Below are 24,728 nucleotides of genomic sequence, written 5' to 3'. Positions count from 1 at the left end.
AAAACTAGTTATTACGATCGTTTATTATTATAGATCACTGGAACTCTGTGTTTATAGCTAGAGCTTTCATGCGGGTTGAATAGCGATTGGAATCGCTGGCCTTAACATAACGCTGTAACTCGCTTATGTTGGGTGAACCGGGTTATTCTGCGTTATAACGTACATCTAACAATTCACAATTCCTGCTAATAATGTTACTCTAATTTTTGCAAGATACACGTATAAATATTCGTGTTTGAAGCATAGCAATCTATTATTTCTACTATTAATGCTACTTTAATCATTGTTCTTATTTCAAAAAATAACAAAATACTAGTGAACTAAATGTTTGTCAGTAATTAAGTGAACTTAGAGCCTAAGAAAATTATTTAATACTTTATTTTATTTTTTGTATAGTTGTCAATTGTTTCCTTTTTATTTCTTTGTTTGCAACGAGTATTTTCGATGGAGATAAGAAACAGTTGATAGAATATTCCTGGTTACTATAAAATATTGATCATGCTAGTAATTTTGTACTAATTTTTATCAGTAAATATTACTTATAGTTTCTTGGATAGACTAAAATACGATAATTAATTGTGTCTTCAACCGCAATTATTTTTATCGTAATTTACAAAACTGAGTAATCGTTTCATGAAATATCATAATTTCCAATCGCCCTACTCCATTTTGCGTAGCGTAGCTTCTTTAAGTCGTGTCCTCGACACAAACTACGGTAAGGCACGCAAACTCCGTTATTACTATTCTGATACTACGATCTCTACGGTTACGGTATTCCGCCTGGGTTGATATCTAGATGAATGAAACGTAAGGACTGTAATTTACAGCATTATTAATCGTGACTGTTTATGTAAATATCTAATATTGGAATGTTTGCTCGGCTTGTAGCAAACACCACTTTCATTCATGAAGTTTCCATCCAATTGTAGTAAACATTTCCTCTCAAATCTCGCAAAAATATACGCGACACAAATCCATTAACGCGAAGAAAGATGAATATTCATTTATACATATGTTTCGATTTTTTATTGCGTAATATGGTTCAATACGTGCGACTTTTATTATCCATCATATAAATTCTAATAACATTTATGAAGTGTAGTATTTTTTGTATTTTGAAAGTGAAAAATATTGATCTTTTAAAATTGACAATTGAAAATTTAGGACTTAATTAACATTTAAAATTTAGTATTTAGAATTTTATTCAAATTTAGAATCGTAATTTGTAAAACTTTGGGGCATCTGAAAAATGGATTTAATACAAATACAAAGTATACATTATAAATAATTGTAACGAGCAGCAATTTGTTAAACAATTATTTTATTATAAACGACACATGTATGTTGCATTAATTGGTACACGTATATATTCTTACAAATATACTCAGATGACGAATAATATGAACAGTTACATCAGAGCACAACATAAATAATACATTCATTCATGTAAGTACAGATCTCCTTATGCTAGATGTCCACTAAAAAATAACTATTTCCCAAAACAACTCTTATTAGTAGGCACAATACTAAATATTATCTATATCCTATTTTCCATTAATTCTCGTGCTCACTCTCGTGAACATAATTCGCAGTATTTTACATTCATGTGGACAAGTAGCATTATGTAACGTATCAACTTGAGAGTGCTGTTGTTAAATGCAAAATTGGATGGCAGACACAGATTAGTAAGTCGTGACACTTTAATTTCATTTTATTTCATTTGCAATAAATGTCAGTTTCACTTTCGACGTTACATTTTAGAGATGCCAACTCTCAAGAGGGCACGCAACATTACAATAATTTATTTCTGGTACACCGTAGACGCAATTTATTTAACCCCCTCGCTGTTTAAATCGAATACTTTCAAAAATTAGTTTCCCTATGTTCTGTACTATCTATAAATTTGTATATTGTTAATTTGGCCCATATCGTAATACATTCGCCATTTTTTTAAATTACGTTTCAATCGAGACTCTTGGGTTCCATAAAAGACCGAAACTTCGCACTCTCGTGTATTTTGATGTGAAAATAGTTTCCGTTCGAATAATTCCGTAGCGAAAGTGTTGCACCATCCAAAGACACGAGTGATTACAAATTTATCAATTATTAGCGTAAACGGAAGAAGGCACATAGAGCATGATGAGTTTGAAAACTTTTCATTCTGTTGGGTCCTGTAGATTTTATACGCGTATTTCAAAGGACGCTATCATATTTTACATGTAATACGTAGGTCTATTATCTATTGTATATTATTTGCGAGAAGAGGAGACACAAGTGTGCACGTGTTTTTTAATTAGAAAAAGTTCTTTTAATAACTGATTGAATGGGTCGGTATGATCTTTAATGGTTTAAAAAAAAATGTTTCGTTAAAAGTTATATTTAACCTATTCGGAATCGATCGTACTTTATTATTCTAAAATTTATCAATTTCGTCAGCTTTGTGTAATTTAGAAAAGCTTTTTACAATATTACATTCGTAGATCATGCGTATCTTTATTATGAGTTCACTATAAACATCTTCCGCAACAATCTAATAATAAACGTAGAGTATATTAGGGATGAAATCGATCAAGCAACTTTTTGATACTGAGTTAAATTATTTTTAGAATTCATAATTCAAATTTTTCTTGTTGCCGGTGATAAAAATATTCAACATAACTAGAACCCCTTTTAACGTCCGTGAATATTCACGAAAAATAATTCATTAATTTTTAATACTGTTATCGAAAGCTTTAAGAACGTTACAACATTAATCGAATTTTTTTCTTGTAATTATTCAATGTAACGTTTAACAAACGAATTTGTTTTATTTCCTATTAAGCACAAATAACATAACATCGTGATAAACTAACAGGTGATCTTCAAGATTATATAATACATTTCTGGTTTAATTTTTAAGCATTTAAAAAATTGCGACACTACAAACTCCTTACATCGACTACCTACAATATTTCATTCGATTATAGCAACCTGCTTCATTGTTTTTAACTATATTATTTATATAAATTACCACAGCGATGTCATGTTGTCGAAGTGTAGACTGAACATTGCTGCATCAATTAGAATTAATATATTCAAATTTATTATTTAAATGTTATTATATGTTATTCAGAATAGAATACTTTCGAGTAGCATTTATAACGCGATACATTTATTCACAGAAAAGCTCTTACCTCAGAGTTTATATAATTTACATTTTATATTTACATTCAATTTGCTTCACATAAACCCCACCATCAGCCAAGCAATTACACATACAATGCTAAAGACAAGAATGGAACATAACAGCATTAACAACTTTCTCAGACTCATATTTCACTGGTATATACTTTTACAATTGTCAAATCATGATCAAGTTAATTCTTAATGAATGAATTTACGGTTATTCTACTCGAAAGAATTTAGACTATAAAGTTTATAGAACTTTACACTTACGAAAATTTTGTTATAAAAATCACAAATAAAAAATTACAATTCATTGATTTAATTAATTTTACCTAAACTTCTCATTCATTTTTCTGCACATTTTTGTATGAAACAAATACACAAAGCCAACAAGTTCACTTATTTTTACGTCATAAACAATTTTATATATAGGCAGTCGTGAGGGCTCGATAAAATGCACTATAAACAATACTATATAGTTAGCCCTTACATTAATTAACACGCTCAACACCTTGGCTTCACAACTCCATTAGCGTGAAAAACGAAAAGTCTATGTTCGTTGACGGTCGAAACTCGAGATCATCCGACGGGAGATCGGTTTTCATGTAACGTATACCGTAATTCTATTACTAGTAGTAATTCGCCTAATCTACTTTGTACATCGAAAGCGTCGCGGTATGGTTTTTCGTGCCTCGGACTGTCGCGCACACGTATAAACAATGAACTTTTTACAACCAGCGAGTAAATTATGCTTTGAAGTATCGCATGTCAGTGCTATTTTTCATCCACGTCATCGAATCGCGGAAATTATACGTGTGATCGTAGAAAATACTCGAAGAATACGTCTTTCACTGCTAAGAAATTGTACGTTTTAGGGAAAATTTATGAAACTGTAAAAATTTAATTTGCACTTCGTCTTCTTTGATTTATGTCGCGCTGAAATCTGATTGTTAAAAATAAGTCTTTTCGATTATCTTCTTTAGTTTAGTTTTAGAATCTTCCTTTTTTGCAAGAAAGTAAAAAGAGATTGTACAGATAAGTATTTAGAAAACATTTCCACAATAAATATAAGTTTTTCTGGTAATTTTGTTATACAGATTCAACTTTCGACGTTTTGTTCCGACAGAGTGGTAAAATAGTTAAAGGCATCTGTGATTATGCGAACTGTACATACGTACCTAAATATTTATTTATATATTAAGTGTACCAATGAATAGTCCATTAGTTTTTTTTTCAAATCTTGATGTTTCCTTTTAGAAGAATCGAAAATATTCGGAATATTGTATTTAAATATTATGCACAAAAGTGGGGAGATATGTCAAATTTCAACGATATTACGGTTTTGTAGAGAAAATAATGAAGTATTCATTGGTGCATTCATAATTACATCATTTTGGTCCCTAAAGTGGGAATTTTTTAAAGTATTTCGAATCATCATGCGGCCATTTTCTTTCATCCGGAAGACCATCTGAGATCCATCGAAATCTCCACCCTAATCTCAAAACTTACCATTCACTGTAAACATTTCTGTGCTAGCTCATAAATGTATATGTTTGTTCCATTTGTCGAGCAAAATAATTTCTAACGATGATCACTAAACTATTATGTTCGAACACATTTGTTGTGCGCTCTTGCTGAAGGTGCATAATGACAAAATCGAGTACTGAATGATCTACACGATACAGTAGTCGATAAATTTTGATAATTAAAGACCCCTATAGTCACCGAAAATTCAGTCTTCTTTCTGTAACTTCACTTTCAACGCGATTTATCTTTTAAGGCACGTATTCACCGGGAAATGAAACATAAAAAAATTAATTCTTGCAATTGACAGAATTTAATAATACCCATTTAATTATTTTTTTAATGAAATATTACAAATTCTGCGCTTGAGTCCATTTTCGCCTGCGCCAACTTAATACAAGTTTTTCTTAGTATTCGAATAAAAAAACAATAAGAGTAGGATATAAAAATAATATTAAGCAATAATATTTGAGATTATTTACAAATTATTTCTATATTTCAATCAATTCAATTCAATATTGTTTTTACTTTAATTTTAGTACATTAGGACCATCGATAAAAAGATAATCTTCGATTTAACTCAATTTTCCTTAAGCCACATCGAGGAAACTTTTTTCTACATACATAAAGATCCACCCTCTAATTACGACCGATCATTTCGTACCTGCACCACTTGTTAACGAACTCCGGCGTATACGCACCTTAACGTAACTCAGTTTGAAACCACAAAGATACTGAAACAAAAATACTTCCACTTGTCAGCCCTACCTACCTAAAAAATAAATTGAATATATGAGAGATCATTTACTTGCATTTCAATCCTATACTAACTTTCAGCAAACATCTACGGCGTCAATAAGCTAATACCAGTCCCTCTCTTAGAATTCATGATCCTCATTATTAACAGAACGTAGCTATGTTCGAACTGTTTTTCTCAGGGACGAAGAGCATCCCCAAAAGAGAATCCAATTAATTCTCGGTCACTCGTTGTAACGTCCATCCCGGTGCACTCTACACTCGATATCTCGTGATCGATTCCCGGGTGGCGTCGGCGGTCACGATGAAAAACGTTCGCTTCGCCGGGATCGATCAAATTCACTGTAATTTCAATCCGGGACGCTGTTCGATGCCCTCGGTTAAGGCTGTGATTATGGTGGACGCGTGTTCCGTCGAATTTGCGTGTTGACGAACTCGATACGTCAAAGCAATCATCTGAGTGGCTCAGAATGATAGTAATCTAACTCCTATTTCTAATGATAATATCCCAATATTATCAGCAACATTAATCAATATTAATTATTAACATCAGTAATCGTAATATTAGTATTACAACAACATTTCGGAAAAGTTTTCTTTCTCGAGAATTCAGAAATAGGAATCATTTAACTCCTATTTCTAATACTAATATTCCAATGTTATTAACCATATTAATCAGTATTAATTTTAACATCAGTAATCGTAATATTAGTATTACAAGAACATTTCAGAAAAGGTTATCTTCACAAGAAATGAGAGAAGTGGAAATAGCAGTTAGAATATTTTGAGCTATTCAAACATCTATGCAAATTCCTAGAAACGTTGTACACAATGATGATCAAATATTTATTCGTTAAAATGGAACACGCGTCGAATGTAACCGTAGCCTAAAACGAGTCCTCAGCTTCGTCGGTGTCGATCAATGGCACCCTCTCGTACCGCAGCACACTGCCGCCCGTCCCGGCCGGCTTAAACTGCTAAAGTGCCATACTCTTGATCTCGTTCTCGTTCATCTGACCTTGGGACGACGAAGGCGTCGCCTCTACCAGCCCTTCATCCTCGCCTTCCACCTGCTGTTTGTCCACGCAGTACCGGCAACGCATCTTCGCGTCGTCGCCGACCTGTACCGACCGCGTGATGATCACCAGCGTCGTCAGGCTCATCACGAACAGGCCGGACGGCACTATCACCGCGATCAGCAATTCCGTGCGTGTCTTGTTCAGGTCGAAACGTGCCACGACGAAGTATGAGTTGTTCTGGAACAATCCCATGGTCGATCACGGGGATGGAATTATACGCAGAAAGGGCGATGGAGATGTACAGATACAGAGAAGGGTTAATGTAATTGCATGACTTAACACTGCAACTGCCGAGCAGTTGAATTGCCTTCTTGAAATTTCTCTGTAGAAACTCTAAGAGTGCATCTATCCAGACCTCACTTGATTTACTATTCTGTTTGCGTATTGCTAAATCAATTTCTTTAATAACTTCGCAGAGAAACATTTGTTATCTTTTTAGTAATTGCAAAAGAAAGACATCAGGAATGAGTCACTTTGATCTGTCTGGTAGTTTTAGTATTAAAAGCCGTTAAGTGAACAGCTTTTTCATCTGTGGACTGTAGAAACTGTGTTTCTGAATAAATTCAGCTGATAAATTCTTAAAGCTTATTCGGAAGTGTAGGGAAAAAATGTATGCAAAGTTTGAACTGAAAGGTGTTCATCCTTTTTTCTATAAAAGTGCCATTTTTTGCTAACTGTATAACATATAGTTAGATTGTAACAGACATAATTTAGAAACGAAACTGTTTACTATTTTTCACATTTAATTACTTGTCTCCTTACGTAAAGAAAACTGTTCGTTACTATTCTTTATTTGAAAACAAAGCTATATATTATTCTGACTCCCAATGATTTCAAAGATGACTGTGTCTTATTTATATCAACGAAATTTCTCGATTCAGACGTCTCTGACGTATTTCGAGAACATTTCTAACAGATTTCGGGGAAGTTCCTTACTGAAAGAATAATGGTGGCGGATAGGGACGTTGAGTAATCGCCGATGACTCTGGCATGTGGATCTTTTGGAGTGGCGAATTCGGATGACGGAGGAAGGGTGATTGATTGATCAAGGCACAGACGAAATTAGGTTTTTGGGGGGGATTGATTTAGGAAAGCCGATATTGTGGAAAATTACGAGGATGACGTTAATGTGGAGGATTTGGTATAACAAATTCTGTTTTGTTCTCGTGAAGTATGAAATTTTGTATGATTATTTAATTTAAGATATTATTGTTTAGGAATGTTCGATTCGTATACAATATTTCAATGCAATAGTTAGAACAATATGTGCAATTTGTTTTTGTACGTTTATTCTATTAAGTTTAATAACATACTGTAATTTAATATATTTTTTATATTTTGTAATGTAATTAATTGCTGTCATTTGGAGAAAGATATACTAATATTATCAGCGTGTTAATGAAATGATGGATTACACATGTTCCAATCAAGATATTATTTTATATTACATTTTATGTTGCATTTCGAAATGAAGGAATAAGCTTTAACATATTCGAACGATCATTTACCTTCATCCAGTGGAATAATCGAATACTATTTACCCGCGCGTAAAAACGCTTTAATATAAAATGTTCCTCGACGAAGAGAAAGGCAAACTTTTTCTCGCTGTCCTTGAAAAATCTATGAAACACGAAACTCCGTAGCGAATACGAACAACGTGGATAGACACATCCGGAACAGATTCATTACGGAAATTGTACCTTCATTTCCGTGTGATAAACTTTTTAATTTAATTTTCTGGTTTCCGTTGAGACTTTTAATTTTGTTGCATAATGCATTTAAATTCTGAACGAATTACATTGAGGCTTCATGTAAAATTGTAGCGTATTTCTGAAGATATAGAAAGAAACAAGTATTTTACTATTATTGTAGTAGAAAGTTTCGTCCAAAACACAAGACAGTAAAACCATTATATTATATTTCATTGTTTGGTAAAAATGAAAAAAGCTAGGTTTTTTATTTTTTTCTGACAACTACACTAATGCAAATATACTGTTAGTTAATTATTTACTCGTATCTAGTGACCTTTACGTTATTAAATTAAATAAAGAACAAAATCAGTTGAATTTCTAATTAGTAACTCGATTAATTCACTACTTCATTGTATAATAAAATAATAATGCTGTGTGAGCAATATAGATTTCTTAGAAACATTACTGGGTACTCTTTTAGATTTTAAACGTAGTGCTAGAGTTCGCAGCCACAAACTTTTAAATTCTATTTTACCAACGAGTAAGTACTTTAGAAAATATACCTGTCGTTTCGAGATTAGATTGTGCGGTTAGATAAAGTTGGAATTAGGTAGTAACATTTTGCTGAACCTCTGCACGCACACTCCGACAATTTTCAGCAAAGCACCATGAAATTGGCGTGCAGAGGTGTACGTAATAAATTGTGCTTCGCATTTCACTTGCAACCGTGTCACGAGTGCGTTTTAAGTGGCGTGTATGTAATGCATTCACTTATATAGTGAATGCCTGTAAACATTCGTGTGTGTGAAATAATACGCTAGAATGGTATGAATCTGACGTTGAAGTGATCTGTAATTAATTCTGAACGTAAATGCCAAATATTTTTCACTTTGGTTATACGTTGTATACCAACAGAATTGAAATTAAGTTAGCAACGGAAAATCAATACTATTCAATCATAAAACTTAAAAACTAACAGAACAAAATACACAAAGAATTCAATGCAGAAACACGCTCGCAATAAAATCAAGGAGAGTTTACTTCGAGAAATTCCCTCAGAATTATCTCATTCTTTCCGTACATATTTCACGATACAATTTTTCTCGTATACACCACTGTTCGTGAACACAGAGTTTCCTTCAGTATTAAAAAAGTTGTTATCTCATAAAACATCCCTTAACTTTACATAAACACAAACAATTTTTACAATATAAATAATAAAATCGTTTTGTGACATTTTTCAATTTTCACATTTATACTTTACGCATATCTTACTTACAATATAAACTGTCAAACAACTGTTTCCGTAAAATCCGTCAATATCAGAATAACCAATAAAGTAAACTAAATTGATCATTCTGTTTATTTAATTTCTTATGTTACACTTTAAAATCATTCTTACACAAAAGATAAATACACGTCTGTCCCACCCATTATTATTCAATTATAATACAAATAAAAATTTTTTGCCAAGAATTCTCGGTCAATGTCAATGAGTAGGCGTATCTTCCAAGAAATTAATCTCTCCCTATAGTGAAGGTAAAGGTCACGGGAAGTCGAAAAAACGCGTGCACGTTCCGAAGTTATAAGATGAAACGTTTTTTCCTCTGTAGTGTACGTACCTTATTATAGTAACAGGGATATCTACTTTGCGCTGTCTGATTGTCGCCATCCCGGCCGTGACTGGCAAGGAAATCTTTGCACTCCCCCTTGAGCGTATTCACGCAGCCTTCCAGGTTGATGTAGAGACGGGAACTATTGTAGATCGTGAGCGATCGTTGAGCCGGCACGTAGACGTTCGTCGGATCTACAGGGTACTGCAAGCTTTTCTCATATATATTCAGAAAGCTCGTGAAGTTGATGTACGGTTGCGGCACTGGGATTTCTTTTAACAAGGTGCCATTCACGCAGTCCTCTGCCCTGCGACAGAGAAACCGGCACGGGATTCATGAAACAACCACTATGAATATCTTTCATGATGTTTACAATCTTGTTATCTTCACCTTTAACCCCATGTCGTACAATTTTCTTCGCGACTGACATTGTCGTGACTAATCTCGCTATGAATTATTCTTGATTGAACAAGAATATTCTTGATTTATTGTACATGTAAGTTTATTTCGAAGATCAAGGATGAAAGTATTGAGAGAATAACAGAATAATTTTTCACTTTCCCCTGGGTATCATAAATAACATTGAGTTTTATTAAATTGTTTAAAATGTCTTAATTACGAGTCTCACTAATTATATGGCAAGGGGTTAACAATTCCGTATGTCTATGATCAGTGACTAATCTACTGAAAGTTGTCAAAATTTTCTTTTCGACAATTTCCGTATAATTTGGGAATTATGTACACAGTAGGTAAAACGATATAGTAGTAAAATATCAAACTATTTTTGTGTTTGTAGGATATTTGGTTTCCATGTTAATTGACATTATTACATGTCAATCGAGGTTAATAAGTTTTATATTTGTAAAGAATATTAGGCTGTATAAATATATTTATTAATCCCTTATCGTAAAATGAGAAAGGATAGTAATCCAAGATTAATTAATCATAATAGATAAAATGATTAAGGACAATAACAATCGAAAAGATTTTGTTTATCATGTATTAAATCGAGTGCAATTCATCTAGAATGAACTGTAGCAAACAATATTCTCATCTAAATCACAAGTTTTCATTTCCATATAAATATTTGCCTGTAACAGTATATCCGTGCAAAACGAATTTTCACCCGAAAAGGGACAGCATGTCCGTGACTCTCGCGACTCTTTGCTCCCGTAAAAAGGTTTCCAGCGGAACGGTCCTTTTAATACCGTAAAAGCTTGAACACACAGTCTGAAGACCGACTGTTCCGTGTTATTGGACCGCGTAATAACTTTCCCTGACTTTCTCGGCCGCTTTTGCTCGTCCCGACCGTTTTCGTCGCGACTCGGCAAGACATTGCTGAAAATGAAAAAGCGTGCGGACCAATCGAAATAAAAGAAACGCACGAAGAAATACGCCAGCCAGAAAAACTTGGTGTTCGGGTGGATCGGGCAGTGGCACAGGATCAATGGTTGCCATGGAAATACCCTTATCGGTGTCTTCTGGGCTCCTAAGAAAGGGAATACGCGAAAACGTCACGTGTCTCTGATAAGAAGCAATTGATACCGGATACAGCCGGTAAAAATCCAATTAACCCAGATACTCGAGTTGCTTCGTGAGATTTCAGGGTATTTTTATTTCTTACATTCTGAACAGTTAAAAATATAATTTAGAATATTTGGTAACGATTGATTTTAATTTGATACGAATAAATATAAATACTATATAGCATATAATATATAATTAGTTCCTTTCTGTAACAATCATTGTATTAGAAATCAAAATCACCTCAAAGACACCGTAATATTCAGTAGTACAAGTAGAAACATCAATGAATGATCAGACACATCAACGAATTCTACTCATACTCACTTCTACATAACAAATTACCAAATTCATTTCTCCCGCAACTGAATTTTAACATACACCACAGATTACTCCTCATCCCTATATACATAAAAAATATTCGTTAGTCCCTAACAAAAATTCACGACATTTCCAACAGTTCAATATACACATCTATCCAGTGCCTATTTCCAATCCACAAAGACCTTCCTATCAAATGCACAGAAGAAAACACTACCGAGATTCTTCGAAAATACCTTCATACAAAATCATTCTCGGTAGCTGGTGTGTGAAATTCCATTAAAATTCCAGCCGAACACGATCATTCGTTTACGATCACGCCGTAATTCACTGTGCTCGGGTGTATACGCGATCACAGGTTTCGGGGAGGATTCCAATGCGCGCCGAGGACACCGAAAATGGTAAATAGCGCGCTTTTACGAGGGGTGGCGCGATCGACCCGCGAGTTTCGCGGTGTTTACTCCCACGAGACCATTGTACGCCGTCGTATCTCGGAGCTCATTTTTGCGGGAACTGCTGCGAATCAGTCAGGATTGAAAGGGAGAGGAAAGCATGGCGGCGAAATGGACGAGCTCCTCGAGTCCGGAGACGTTATCCGGAATGGCCTGGAGTGCGTTGAACTCTCGGCCACCCCTAGTGATCGCCCAGATCGCGTCGACTGACACCGAAACCCATTCAGGCCAATGATACGTGGCACGTTCGTGGTTGTTTACCACCCGACATCTTAATTACGGCCTCAGACATCGAGTCCCGATGAAACGAGCTATCTCCCCGCGCGCCAGCGGATTTGCATTTGCGATCGCCGTTACCACGCGCGGCTCGTGCCATTACTGAGCTACGGTTGAATTATCGGAGTGGCGTTACGCAATAGCTTTATCGGTTGGATCGGAACGTATCTCATGCTTGATTTGAATTTCGGGTGAATGGAGAATAAAGGATTGGACATTGTGTTTTATTTTCGTCTGTTTTTTGGTTAATGTTGGTGATGTGTGCAATTGTTTTATTGTGATGAGAAAGTTGTAAAAGTAGTATGTATTTTATGTAAATATGAGTTTCGTGATATTTTCATTATTCTAAATCGTATTTGATGTTAATTGATATTAACGATTCATGGTTGTAAGCTAGATTTATATTGTGGAATATATAATATGTAAAAGTATCTTATCAGAATTAACGCGTTTAATGCTTTTGCCATGCTTAACGCGAGACTTTCCCTCGCTCGTTTAACACCTTGTTGACCGGCAATTTTACGCAGAAGCTATCCTATGTCACCGGTTATTATTCCGTAATTAAATATGAAACTGAAACAATCTAACTATACTTCAATATACTGTGATTATACATAATGAATTGAAACGAAACTTTAGACATATCTTTTATATAACTTAAGAATATTTTGCTTTTCTAATATCCTATATTGCTCTACGTTTCAAAAATTGAAATAACTAATGCAAGTGCAAACGTGAGTTAAATCGTGACCGGTTAACAGTGTGTTAGGAAGGAAAATGAAAATGATTGTAGGTTCCTGTTTCTTACCTCAGTCTATCTTTTTCTTTGCTGACAGCTATGCAGCTAGTAATGATACTGCTGTTCCGGCTGTCCCAAATTTGAACGGGCGTGGTCAGCCTAGTTCCAGGCAGATTTCCGTTGGCCATATTCAAAGCTAATCCCCGTTCACACTTCGCAGTGACAACGTTATCGTCGTGCATGAGGAACACGTTCGCATCGGACGTGGAGATTTTCGGACAATATCGATCGCACGTGAACGGAGTCTTGATCTTTGTGCATCTAGAGCTCTGGCAGTTGAAGAAACCATTCAGCTTCATGTTGTCCTTCTCGCTGTCGACGACGATGCCGTCGGCTTTGTGATGGCAGAGCATCAGTTCGCTTAAGTTAGCACAATGGCCAAGACTGCAGTTGAATACCCCCGATAGAACGCTGCACTCGCTGCCGTTGTTGCAGTTGTATTTCTTAATGGCGGCCATGTTCACCTGAAAGGACGATGTAGAAGTTCCTAAATTATTTGAGAAGAAAGCAGGGATATTGTCCCAGTCAATTTGAGATTATTAGGATTTGTGCTGACATATCGACACTGCTACTGTGTTGCAGTAGTAGTTATTCGTTACAGCTTGAACCTTAATGACTTGAATCTCTATAACTCGTAAAGTTTCTTCATTATTTTCCACTATAAAAACCTCTATAACTAAAAACACGAAAATTCTGTAACTCAAATTAGTTGCCTAGTGTTTAGTATACATTTTATCACTACGACTCGAATTTAGAAGTTAAAATTAATAAAGTTCTATTATTGTTATTTACGAATGTTTATAATTAGATTTGTAGGCTAGATTAAACTAGTTTTTATTTTTAACGTTTTACTAATACAAGTTTTACTAGGTTTTACCAGTAACTGAAATAAATAAAATTTAATGTTTTAGACATTTGAATATGATATGAACTATAATAACAATCTGTGTTTGTTTATAATATCTCGAATAAGTATATCTTTTATTGTTCTCCCTTTAACAGTGGAATGATTCTAATATATCATGCTATGTATATTTAGGTTGTCCACCAAAATTCAGGAGCTTTAGATGGTTATTATCTCCTACCGAATAAGTGTCACGCAACACGCCGCTTTCATTTTTGGGGGCACTCCCCAGTGAGTATTCTGTATTTTCCTGTCAGCCACTCTTATTCTCCCCCGAGGCAGAAATTTTGTATGATCGATGGTTATTTTTAGATTGCTTTCATTACGTTCTGTCATGTTTAGCTCGCAGAAAGGGCTTTTCTAATAAACGAAATATCATTTGTTGCATGAACGAATCGATAAATCATATAAGTATTATATTTCCAAGTAAAAATTATTCCATTAGCAGTAAACTTCACCAATCCAAATATCATTGCATTATGATACAGTAGATATTAATTATTTCAATGATATAAAGCAATTTGTTCCTAAGTCACAACTATAATTTATGATCCTTGTTTATAATATCTTACTGATTCTGTGTTCTACAATAAAAAATCAATATCGATTATTTAATAACTCTAGCTTAGGAAGGTCCTATTTCGGGATATAATTTTTTTCTAAAATTTTCGCCTTAGAATTATTCTCAATTTTATTCCTCTTTTTACAAGATGCTATGTGAAGCATATTTGTCATCTTCAAATATGTTTCACATTCAACTATAAATCGAAACAGCAATTTTGATCGATAGAAGGTGTGGCGCGCGCAAGCCATTAGAAAGTAATTCAAAATGACGAACCAGATCGACAGCGTTCCGTAGCTGATAACGGGGTTACCGTATCAAAGTAACCGGCGGCGTCTGGGTATGTTCATTACATTAGCAAAACTCCGTAATACCACTTACGGTCCACGTGCACAGGAACTTGGTTTTATTTAAGAAAACTTTCATCGAACATCTACATGACACGTTCGCAACGTGCCTAATCGAGAACTCTAAGTAATTACATTCCGTGATGGGTAGAATAGTTAACTACAGCTCTTTGGCAATAATGTCCTCGTGTTGAGTTGCAGCAAGTAACCATACTGACTTTTTTCCAAATATAATCTTTTTCTAATTCCATCGTGTTCATGCTAAATATTGTGTACTGTTAGTCAGTTCTTTTCTTCTTATACGAGACCGCATTTTCAGATATTCAATGTGAAGTAAAAATTTAGTGTCGCTGAGTTTGAAACTAAGAACCATCGAGTTAACGAGAAAATCCTCCCTATAGGTTTCTCAATTATTGTCACCGTCAGCGACGTTTAAATTTCGATTGAAACTAAAGAGTAATAACTGTTTCAAACGTTCGTTTCTTTGTACTTGAAATTCCACTTTTCTCTTATAAAAAATTCATCCTAAATCTATAATTACAATTAATGCATCGGATACAATCTTACAAACGAAGGAGATAAAGAAGCATCATGAAATAGTTATATTTCAAGAGGATTCTCTAAGTTAAATTACAAACTAACGATAAAAGCAAAATTTATCCAAACATATTTAAATATGTTCACAGAGAAACTGCCAGAAAAGACCAGAAACCAATTAAAATTCTACATCCTTCGCCTTTACTTTTACATCAAAACCAAAGTAAAACCCCATTGAATTACATCAAAATCTGTATCTTACAAGTTACAAGATTTGTACACATTCTGTAACTGCACAAGATCAGCAATCCGCTGATGACATAATCTAATAAAAGCTACTCATTTCTCTTTCCGTATGCGCGGCCGGGGGTTCGTTTCAGGAAGCACTCAACGCGGAAGGGATCAGAACCGCGTGCAGTAACTCTTTTACTGGCACATTTACATCCGGCGGGTACATTAACGTAGAAGAGAGAAAGAGAGAGTCTGCAAAATGCCGGAGCGTGCCGATGAAAAACGAACAACGCGCGGCTCGCTCATTTTATTCTCTTTCCCTCTTCGTCATCGGCTCCTTTTTCCCTGTAACTGGATTTCCCTCGGTTAACGGCGTAAAGCAACCTTCGCCGAGCGATCCGGGGCTAATTAAACACGCAGCTCGGCTCGCCTTTGAGCGGAACGGTTGATCGACCTATTCCCACCGAGGAAACACAGGAACTCGGGGAAACGATGGTTTCGCGGGACCGTTGACGTGCGCACGCCCGACGAATTACTTTTCCAGGTGCGGCATGCCTGACCAGACGAACAATAAGGGTGAAGTACGCTCGGCTACCGGGAAAACGAGTTTCGAGTTGACGGGGGAATAAAATTCCGAGAGGAAAGACCGATTGATTGCGCCGATGATTAGGTATGACGCACACGTTGCTTGAGCGCAATTTCGTTAACCGATAACTAGAGCTTCTGAATTACTTGAAAATAATTTTAATTTGTCAAACACCTGCCGTCGAATGAAAACGTTCAATAGCGTAATAAACTAGATAATAGTGTAACGTAAGAATCATGATACCAAATAAGATGAAGAATAACAGGGCGCGTTTGGTTAGAGAATTCAGATTTTTCAATGGGAGAAACATTAACGAGGGTGTCAAATTTTAAATTGTGTTTTATGTTACTACGTAGATACAATTATAGAAAAAAGATAAGATAGGAATTATTGAGATACGATTTTATAAATTTTCTTTTGGTTAAGAAATAACAATGTTGCAAAGTTAAAATGTACGTGCTAAATTATAAGTGGTTCATTAATGAGAAGATTGTGCAATAGAAAGCAACTAAATAATTGTGATTCATATTAGAATTACAATATAGAAGTTAAGAAAATATTAGTCAACGAAAGAAGGGTTAATTAAAATATTATTGCGATCGAGGAATAACTATTTATTACGTGACTTGTAACGAATAATATCCCCAAGTCGTAAATTAGGATTCTGTAATTGAAAGCGTATCAGCGCGGCGAAACCAAATATCCGAGGGTAACGTTGCATTTAAAGTCTCTCGCAGTTACGTAACGAAGGGATCCAGTGGTTGGAAGAAAGTTTTATTGTTTGCCGGATAGGATCGAATGTCGTTTCGACGGACGAACGAGAAGCATACATTCCATCCGGTGCTAATGGAAAATTGTTGTCGACGGTGGGTTCCTTCGCGTCTCTCATTTTACATGTTCTTCCGATGATCCACGAAACTTATTTTTATGCACGTTCCCGCGAGATTCATAGTTTTAACGCTGTTCCGATCAATTTATTCTGCCTCCTCCGATGGGAGTAAACGGCACATGGCTTGCCGGAAACCTATTTGCCTGCAACGGGGGCGTTACATTCCCGCGAGGAGTTAAAAAAAATATCGTACGCTCGATGACGGTGGAATCGATATCATGAAAAATTCAAAAGTCGTTTTATTTATCATGCTGTGCTGGAAATATTTTTTGCATCGCTATAAATATTGCGCATATAAGTCATACTCTGTGAGTATTGCTACATTAATTGAAACGGATGTTTGTTAACTCGCGTAATCTTTGTTGTTACAGAATTTATTAGAATACGTTTAACACAATTTATTTTCACTTTCGTTTACATATTTCTAATAATTTGAATGATTATTAGAGTATGATTAAGAATATATAAATATTCATCTGTTATTGTACAACTTTTATACCTTTGTCAAATAAATTCATTGATTTTTATCCATTAAATAGGATTATTTTATTAAATCAACATATACAAATATTAAGAGGTATTTAAATATTTAGTATTGTATAATATTCAAATATTTTTGGTTCAGGAAAAAGGGAACGAAAATTTCATGTCAGCACATACCTGAGGGCACGATATGCTATTGAAATTCGTGCAATTCTGAAAAATGATTTCTGTGCCGTTCCTCCTCACTGTTGCGTGAATCTGGGGGCAGAATCCGGTGGTTCTCGTTAAGCACCACTCCCCGCAACTCGCCCAGCCACAATTATTAGCTAAGGTGGTATCAATGGTTTGGCACATAACTGGATCCGGCTCGATCCCTGCGTGAAAGGCTCTGGAATTTCGACGACTTCATTAATATTTCGTTGACTGGAATTTGAATTTCGCGTGATGGAGTTATATATCTAACTGCGTTCAACCACGAGTCACTAATACTATACATATATATGTGTTAAAACCATCGTTATATTTCTTATTCAAAATATATTTATGATAGTAATTTTCAATTTCTCTCCACAATTATTCCTATTTATGATTAATAGAAAACTTATGTAATTATCAAATACAAAGTATGCAAAATAATTTTACTTTTAATACATTTTTTAATCTTGAAGTGTATGATAAAATTTGCATACATCTGTTATAACATTTAATTTACTTCAAATAACCTCTATATGTATTTGCAAGTTACCTTCCCAAAAATACTAGAGAATATTTAAATCTACATTAAACGACATATAAAAAATATTAAAACAGCAAAAACTATTGAAGCACATAGATAGATTTTACCATTTATCTCTTTCAATGCCTTCCAAGTATCACTGACCTTTCCATTAAGTAACGATTACGTTATAATCAACATCGATTTTCATGAAATATGTCAAGGATGATGTTGCTTGTTCAACAGAAATCACGCCTAAAGAATAATCTTCGGCGGACAGCATTAGATTAGATTAGAAAGCGACATGAATTAGCTAGCTGGCGTGGAAAGGCGGTGGTTAGTTATAGATTTCCGAGGAAATTAAGGCCGGACGAGTCGTAACTTAATTACTATCGGCCTTGGTCAAATTAATCGATACAGGGTTGTCGTTAACCTGTGGGATGGCATGTAGATTGCCACGCTTAGATAAACCAATGCGACGCAGCTGATGACAATAGTGAACTGACAGAAGCAGATGCTGCCGCATATTCTGCGATCCTGTTCCGGTATCAGTCGACGCTTGTGCTTCCGTCCCATCGCGGCTATATCCAACGGAGATCGGTCCTGTTACCCTTCTTTTTCCCTGACGCGCCCTTCCACACTAATTCCTGAACAGGATCAGTCTCTTCTCATTCGGATAGTGTCCTCTTCAAAGTTTGCGGATATAGCAACCGTTCCCAGCAAAGTATACTCTGAAATCATTTCGATTTAATTAGAGCTTTAAAGAGCACAGCGTACAGAGTTTATGTGGAAAGTTTCACGAGCAGTTATATGGAAAGACAATTTTTTGATAAACTCGAGCAAGTCGCCAATAATTTTAGAACTTTCCTGCTAAATGTTAAAGCAACAAATTTTCATTTTTAAAATACATCGAGGTGTTTTGGAAAATTGTGCAAATCAAGGGTGGTATTTACGAAAGTTTTTCTATTATATAGATTTTTCATTTAGTATACATATATAATTTCGTACTGTTTGATTTCTTAGAGAACTAAATTTATAGAAAAATTAATAAGAATGAAGTCATTAAAAATGTTTCAGCAAATTTGTACGGATATAATTTGACAGATTTAAAATTACGTTTCAACATCAATTCTCTGAAAACAAGAAGTGATAAACAGTTTAAAAATCACTCTCAGGCACTCGTTGGTCAATAAAGAAATTTAAATATAAAGTGCTGTTTCATTTGACACGATTTACGCATTTGTGCGTTTCCCTTGGAAGAAACGAGATTTTTTAACAGGAAAACAATTCAATCCTGTAGTTCGTGTTAAGGAATTTATTTCCGAGAAACCAACAGGAGGGCTGAATTTTGTAGGGTGACGTACGCGTAACAACAGGTGTCTCGCTGGCCACCCTGCTAGGCAGAAATATTTCTCTCACGGACGAACCTTTACACTTCATCGATTCGGGGGATCCGCGTACCACAAAAATCGTACGCGATGACGTGGGTGTACACACACAAGATTATTTACTTTCCATAACGAATCACCAAACTTATTCATATTATTATCAAAGTTCATAAGTGCCGTCCTAAGGGCATAAAAGTTTGTCCTTGATAAAGTGATAGCGGCTAGACTACAAAAAGTTGTATGCGAATTTTACTTTAATTTTAGTTGAAAGTGTAACGTGGTTTTTAGAATATTTATTTTTAAGCTAGCAGCATGGTAATGTTGTTATAAAATATTTATATTGTAACGTTATCATATAATATTTATACTCTTACATTATATTTATCACTCTCTTACAAACGCAACAAGGATAGTATTGACTATAATATTATTAATAATTGCTTTTTCTATTGTTAACAGCATTTGAAAGTAAAGTACACCACACTTCAAATCAAAAAGAAATCTATCGATTTGTAATCAATATTATTTATTATTCATAAGAATATTTATTCTGTTCACCACTGCCATCACTAGTTATTTCAATCTGATACTTAACACGTGAAAACCACTATCGATCGTCCAATTTTCTTTGATACTAAGAATAAATTTAAGTGAAGATACTAGGAATCGACCATCAAAAAGGGAAAGTTCCAGGCTTGTAACCCCTGCGTGTTAGTATTGAGTTACTGGGAAAGTAATGTCGGCTTTCGGTCGAGGTAAGATAAGCAAGTTTTTCATTTATATTAAATTAGAGAATAAAAAGTTGTCAAAACAGTAGGATATAATTGTAGAAAATAGTGAACATTGTACAATTTGTTAAACAAGATATCTATACTGTAGTAACTTCTCTCAAGCTTTCGCAAAACAGACATTACTTTCCCACCAACCGAGTAGAATCGTCGGAAACTTGTGTATTGATTCAGTGACTTCCTCAGAAGCAACCCTCTTTGTCTTTCTCTTTCTCCCGCAGGCTAAGTAGCCTTACACACAGTCCTTCGATTAAAAATCGTAACCACATGCACATAGTGTGACCCCTGGCTTTTCAGAGAGTCTGAGTCACTGTTTCGGTGAATCTCGAGCTGGTCGAAAGATAAGAGATTTTAGAAATTATCGATTCAGTACCGCGTAGTGATCAAGTCAAATGTCGTCACCTCGCTGGGTAAATGTCAATAGAAATATAAGGTTGTTCTGCAGTGATACGATCAGGTACAGCGCAAACAGGATCGAAATGTTACAGTACGTATACACGAATATACTCGTATTTAGAATAGAAAGTTGAAAAATAGAGAGTAATATTTGTTAGCAGATTCTAAATCTTTATATGAATTCTGATGTTTGTAATTTAGCTTAAACATTCAAAAATGAAATGCAAAGGTGTAATTGTGTGAATTATAAGTCTGTGAAACACGTATTGGGAATTATAGTAGATTTGAATTTTTTAGAATTATAATTGATTCAGTCATGAATTTTTACGATTTATCGCGAGGGTGAGAATTCAAACTAAAATCTAGTAAACATAAGTTATATTTATGATTGATATTTTTGTCAACGCTTATGATTTGAATCTTGTACACACTTATTGCAAATATAAAGAAAACAAATATTATATAATGTTTCATAAGTATATACAACAAATTATTCGTTCCTACAGATTCTAATTAAACTCGATGAAAGGAGTGTTAGGTACTATGTCGATTAATATTTATGAGTACGTATCGAAGTTACCTAGCGAAGACGCTTTCTAGTTGAAGTACATCGAGTGCGGAGATGAGGAATTTATCTATACCTTGCCTTACAGGGTTAAAGTGCTCCTAGAAGCAGAAAGGTCAGGGTTCGGACTCAGATCCAACACTGTGTGATCGATACCATTTCCTCCGTGAAAGGGAATAAAGACATAGTTTTCTTCTGCATTGATTTAACGTAAGATGTTGAATGACATTTACCTAAGAAATTGTTCGAATGTAAATTTAAAGTTTCAAGAGGATAAAACATGGTCTGGCTGAAGTTTGACGAAAGAAAGTAATATCTACATTGACTAAACATTTTTATTTCCTCAAGGAAAACAGCCTTCAATAGACAATATAAATTTCAAGAAATCTTGGAAATTCAAATAATTTTTTATATATTTGAATTTGTAAATAATAAATTATTTTTTAATATTCTATCCCTCGTCTCCGTATTTATGTTTCTAATAACTAAAACATCAATCTGAATCATTCTTAAAAATAAATTTACCAACTTAAGAATTCTATATTTTTATAAACAGAAATTTATTGATCGTTACCGTATAAAAGAAGTACATTATTTTTATAAATTGGCTGATCTTATTTGCTCTAAATAGAAGACTACGATTGGACCTACAGACAACCGATTTTCTAAATTAATTATTGAGAATTATCGATCCCTTTATTTTTTCTTTATCACAGAAGATCTTAGTCCGGGTTCCCCGGTTGTCATCCCATGTCAGTCCCATCAGCGATTTTTTTCCTCGTGTTATTCGCGTGTCAGCCTTAATGCACTTAAGGCAATTACCGGGTTTTAACTTCATTAGGCGCTGTGCTAGTGTAAACAGGTGCACTCCTCCGGATGACGTGCAATTAGATACTCGTAATCCCATTACGGCGTAAGGGACGATCGCTTAACGGCCATTCGAGAATAATACCTATCGATTCGGGAAAACTTTCACACTCTACTAAACGCATGGCCGCTAAGAGCCTTCTTGAATGTTTCCTGAACGTTCACGCAAAGTGTTGCTCGTCGAGGCGTTCCGACGGTGTTTGACTCGTGTACCGGAAGTACTCAACTCTTGCTCATTGTTCGGATCAGTCTGGCCCAAAATGTGTACTCGAAATTCGAACTTTCTTTGTATTTTTCCATCGAAGTGTTTAATACAATTGTTTCGAATCACTTTTTATATGTTTCTGTCTGATCATAAATGATTAAATTTCGTTAATTTGGTTTTTATTCTTAATGTAATTTGCGTGAACAGAATACAAAGGTTATTGTCATTGAACGAATCGATGTCTATGCGAGGGTATACTATGTCAGAGTACAATAGGGTACTGTGACATTTATTTTACGGCCATATTGAATGTTTTGTAATGGATTGCGTGTAAGTAGATAACGAAGAAAGTTCATTCATCTGGAATATTGAACATTCCTATTTTGTGTCTAACTGTTTTTACTAATGAAATTGATACTATGATAAAAATATCTTTTTAGAAAAATATACGGATCATGAAACAATTATGAAAAGTTATTATACTGAGTATTATACTGACTAAATAAAATTATTCGCATGCAAACGCATTATATGTTGAACTAAGAGATATTTTCAAGAATAAAGTTTAAAAGTGATAAGTTTTCATAATGTTTCTATAAAAGATTAATTACAAATTTAATAAATCTTTGATTTACAAAATAACACCAATCTTCATCTGACAATAAATACTTTCTATCTTTGAAAAAATAAATTAATGATAAAGGAAATAAAATACTGAAGCTTAAAAGAATTAAAAATTACACTTATCCTCTTCAACATAAATAATTAAATCACAAAAACAGAAAGTGTATAAAATCTGTATTTTACTAACTTCGGATTAAACTGAATTCATTATAAAATACACATTAATGTGGAGTAAAATTTCACAAAATCTTCAGCCGAATTACCAAAATCGTTCCTTTCCAAATAAAAAACTTGATTAACAAAAACTTGATTGACAAAAACGAAATTAGAGTTACTATCGCACGTGAGATCGTAATTTTCAATTCGCCGGATCGACGATCTCGGAACGTTCCGGGCGCATAGAACGCGTCCTCCAGAGAACGCGACGCAAACACTTGCGAACGCTGAACGTGTCCGCGATACGATCGACGACTTTTACCTTCGCCACTATTAACGGTTCCGCTAAATGTCTCTGGTGTATCTTCGATCGAAGGGAACTGGTCGAACACCGCACTCTTTCCTTCCGAGAACTCGGTCAAACTCGCCGGTATCGTCAACAAACCTTCAACTCGCTGGAACATCGAAACTCGCGAGCGAACTGTTCGTCGGCATCGAGCGCGATCAATTCGAATGAAACGGTAATTAAAATACCGGGCGGCCACTCCGAACAACAATATCAAACTATCACGGCGATGCCTTCGCGACAAGAGGAAATTAATTTTCTATCATTGACAGATCAAAATTGGATACTATCGTCAATGTTCACCACCGATCACTGTCGATTTCTCCAGTTGTATCTATTGTCACACGATCTCTCCTTAGGCGAATTAATTAACGGATGTTCACTGTGTACGCGGTTTCATTTCCATCCATGTTTCTCGGTGTCATATCTTTTCGTGGTTCGTTGACATCGAGTTTCCTGGTTTCACGGCGTCGAACGGCCGCGAAGCACCCACGCAAACCCGACGACTGTTTGAAAACAGGGCTGGTCGTCGAGTATATGGCTCGCAAGCACCCCCATGCCGGGCTTGCGCTCTGAAGAACCGTGACGTTTATGGGCAGCTGCCGGTCGACTCGGTGATCCTATGTAAAAACCAGCTGGCGGAACCACTTCGGACCGCTCTGTTGCCTGTAGTCCGTCTACAACTGTTTGCTAGCTAGCCAGCGAACACGACTTTGCTGTCGAAAGCTGATTAACGCTAGAACTGCCGAGCAGTCTAATTGACTTGCCTCTGTCTTTCTGGGGATGTTACAAAAGTACATTTATGGAGATTTTCAGTGAATTATATGTTAGTTCGTCCGTTGCGAAATCAGGTTATTTGGTAATTTCTCTGCAAAACGCTTGTAACCTCTCAATGATTGTAAAAGAAATTAGGAATAGGGCATTTTGAGCTGTCTGGTA

The 24,728-nt window shown here is 35.1% G+C and overlaps 2 protein-coding genes across 2 annotated transcripts in view; one reads left to right on the top strand and one right to left on the bottom strand.

The window, feature by feature from the left end:
* LOC116429138 (cilia- and flagella-associated protein 298) overlaps positions 1–24,728 on the top strand; it is a 118,127-nt gene that overhangs the window by 7,980 nt on the left and 85,419 nt on the right. The gene's annotated exons all lie outside the window — the stretch shown is intronic.
* On the bottom strand, positions 1,316–24,465 carry Teh4 (tipE homolog 4 phospholipid transfer protein). The gene is made up of 6 exons (XM_031981688.2): positions 23,766–24,465; positions 18,888–19,185; positions 17,917–18,127; positions 13,210–13,664; positions 9,838–10,135; positions 1,316–6,701 (listed from the first exon to the last, which is right to left on the bottom strand). Exons 2-6 carry the CDS (start codon positions 19,028–19,030, stop codon positions 6,423–6,425), a joined length of 1,386 nt encoding a protein of 461 aa, XP_031837548.1. The 5' UTR covers positions 19,031–19,185; positions 23,766–24,465; the 3' UTR covers positions 1,316–6,422.

Source organism: Nomia melanderi, chromosome 2, assembly GCF_051020985.1.
Source record: "Nomia melanderi isolate GNS246 chromosome 2, iyNomMela1, whole genome shotgun sequence".
Lineage (NCBI taxonomy): Eukaryota > Metazoa > Arthropoda > Insecta > Hymenoptera > Halictidae > Nomia > Nomia melanderi.
Note: the sequence above shows the minus strand (reverse complement) of the source record. Positions and strands in the feature narration are given on the sequence as shown.

Excerpts from the sequence above, each read along its gene's own strand:
- Teh4 (XM_031981688.2), bottom strand. The coding sequence starts at position 19,030 with ATGGGACGGAAGCACAAGCGTCGACTGATACCGGAACAGGATCGCAGA. Across the intron at positions 18,128-18,887 it reads ATCTACATGCCATCCCACAG|AGCCTTTCACGCAGGGATCG; the intron begins GTTAACGACAAC and ends TCGAAATTCCAG. Across the intron at positions 13,665-17,916 it reads ATAGCATATCGTGCCCTCAG|GTGAACATGGCCGCCATTAA; the intron begins GTATGTGCTGAC and ends TCGTCCTTTCAG.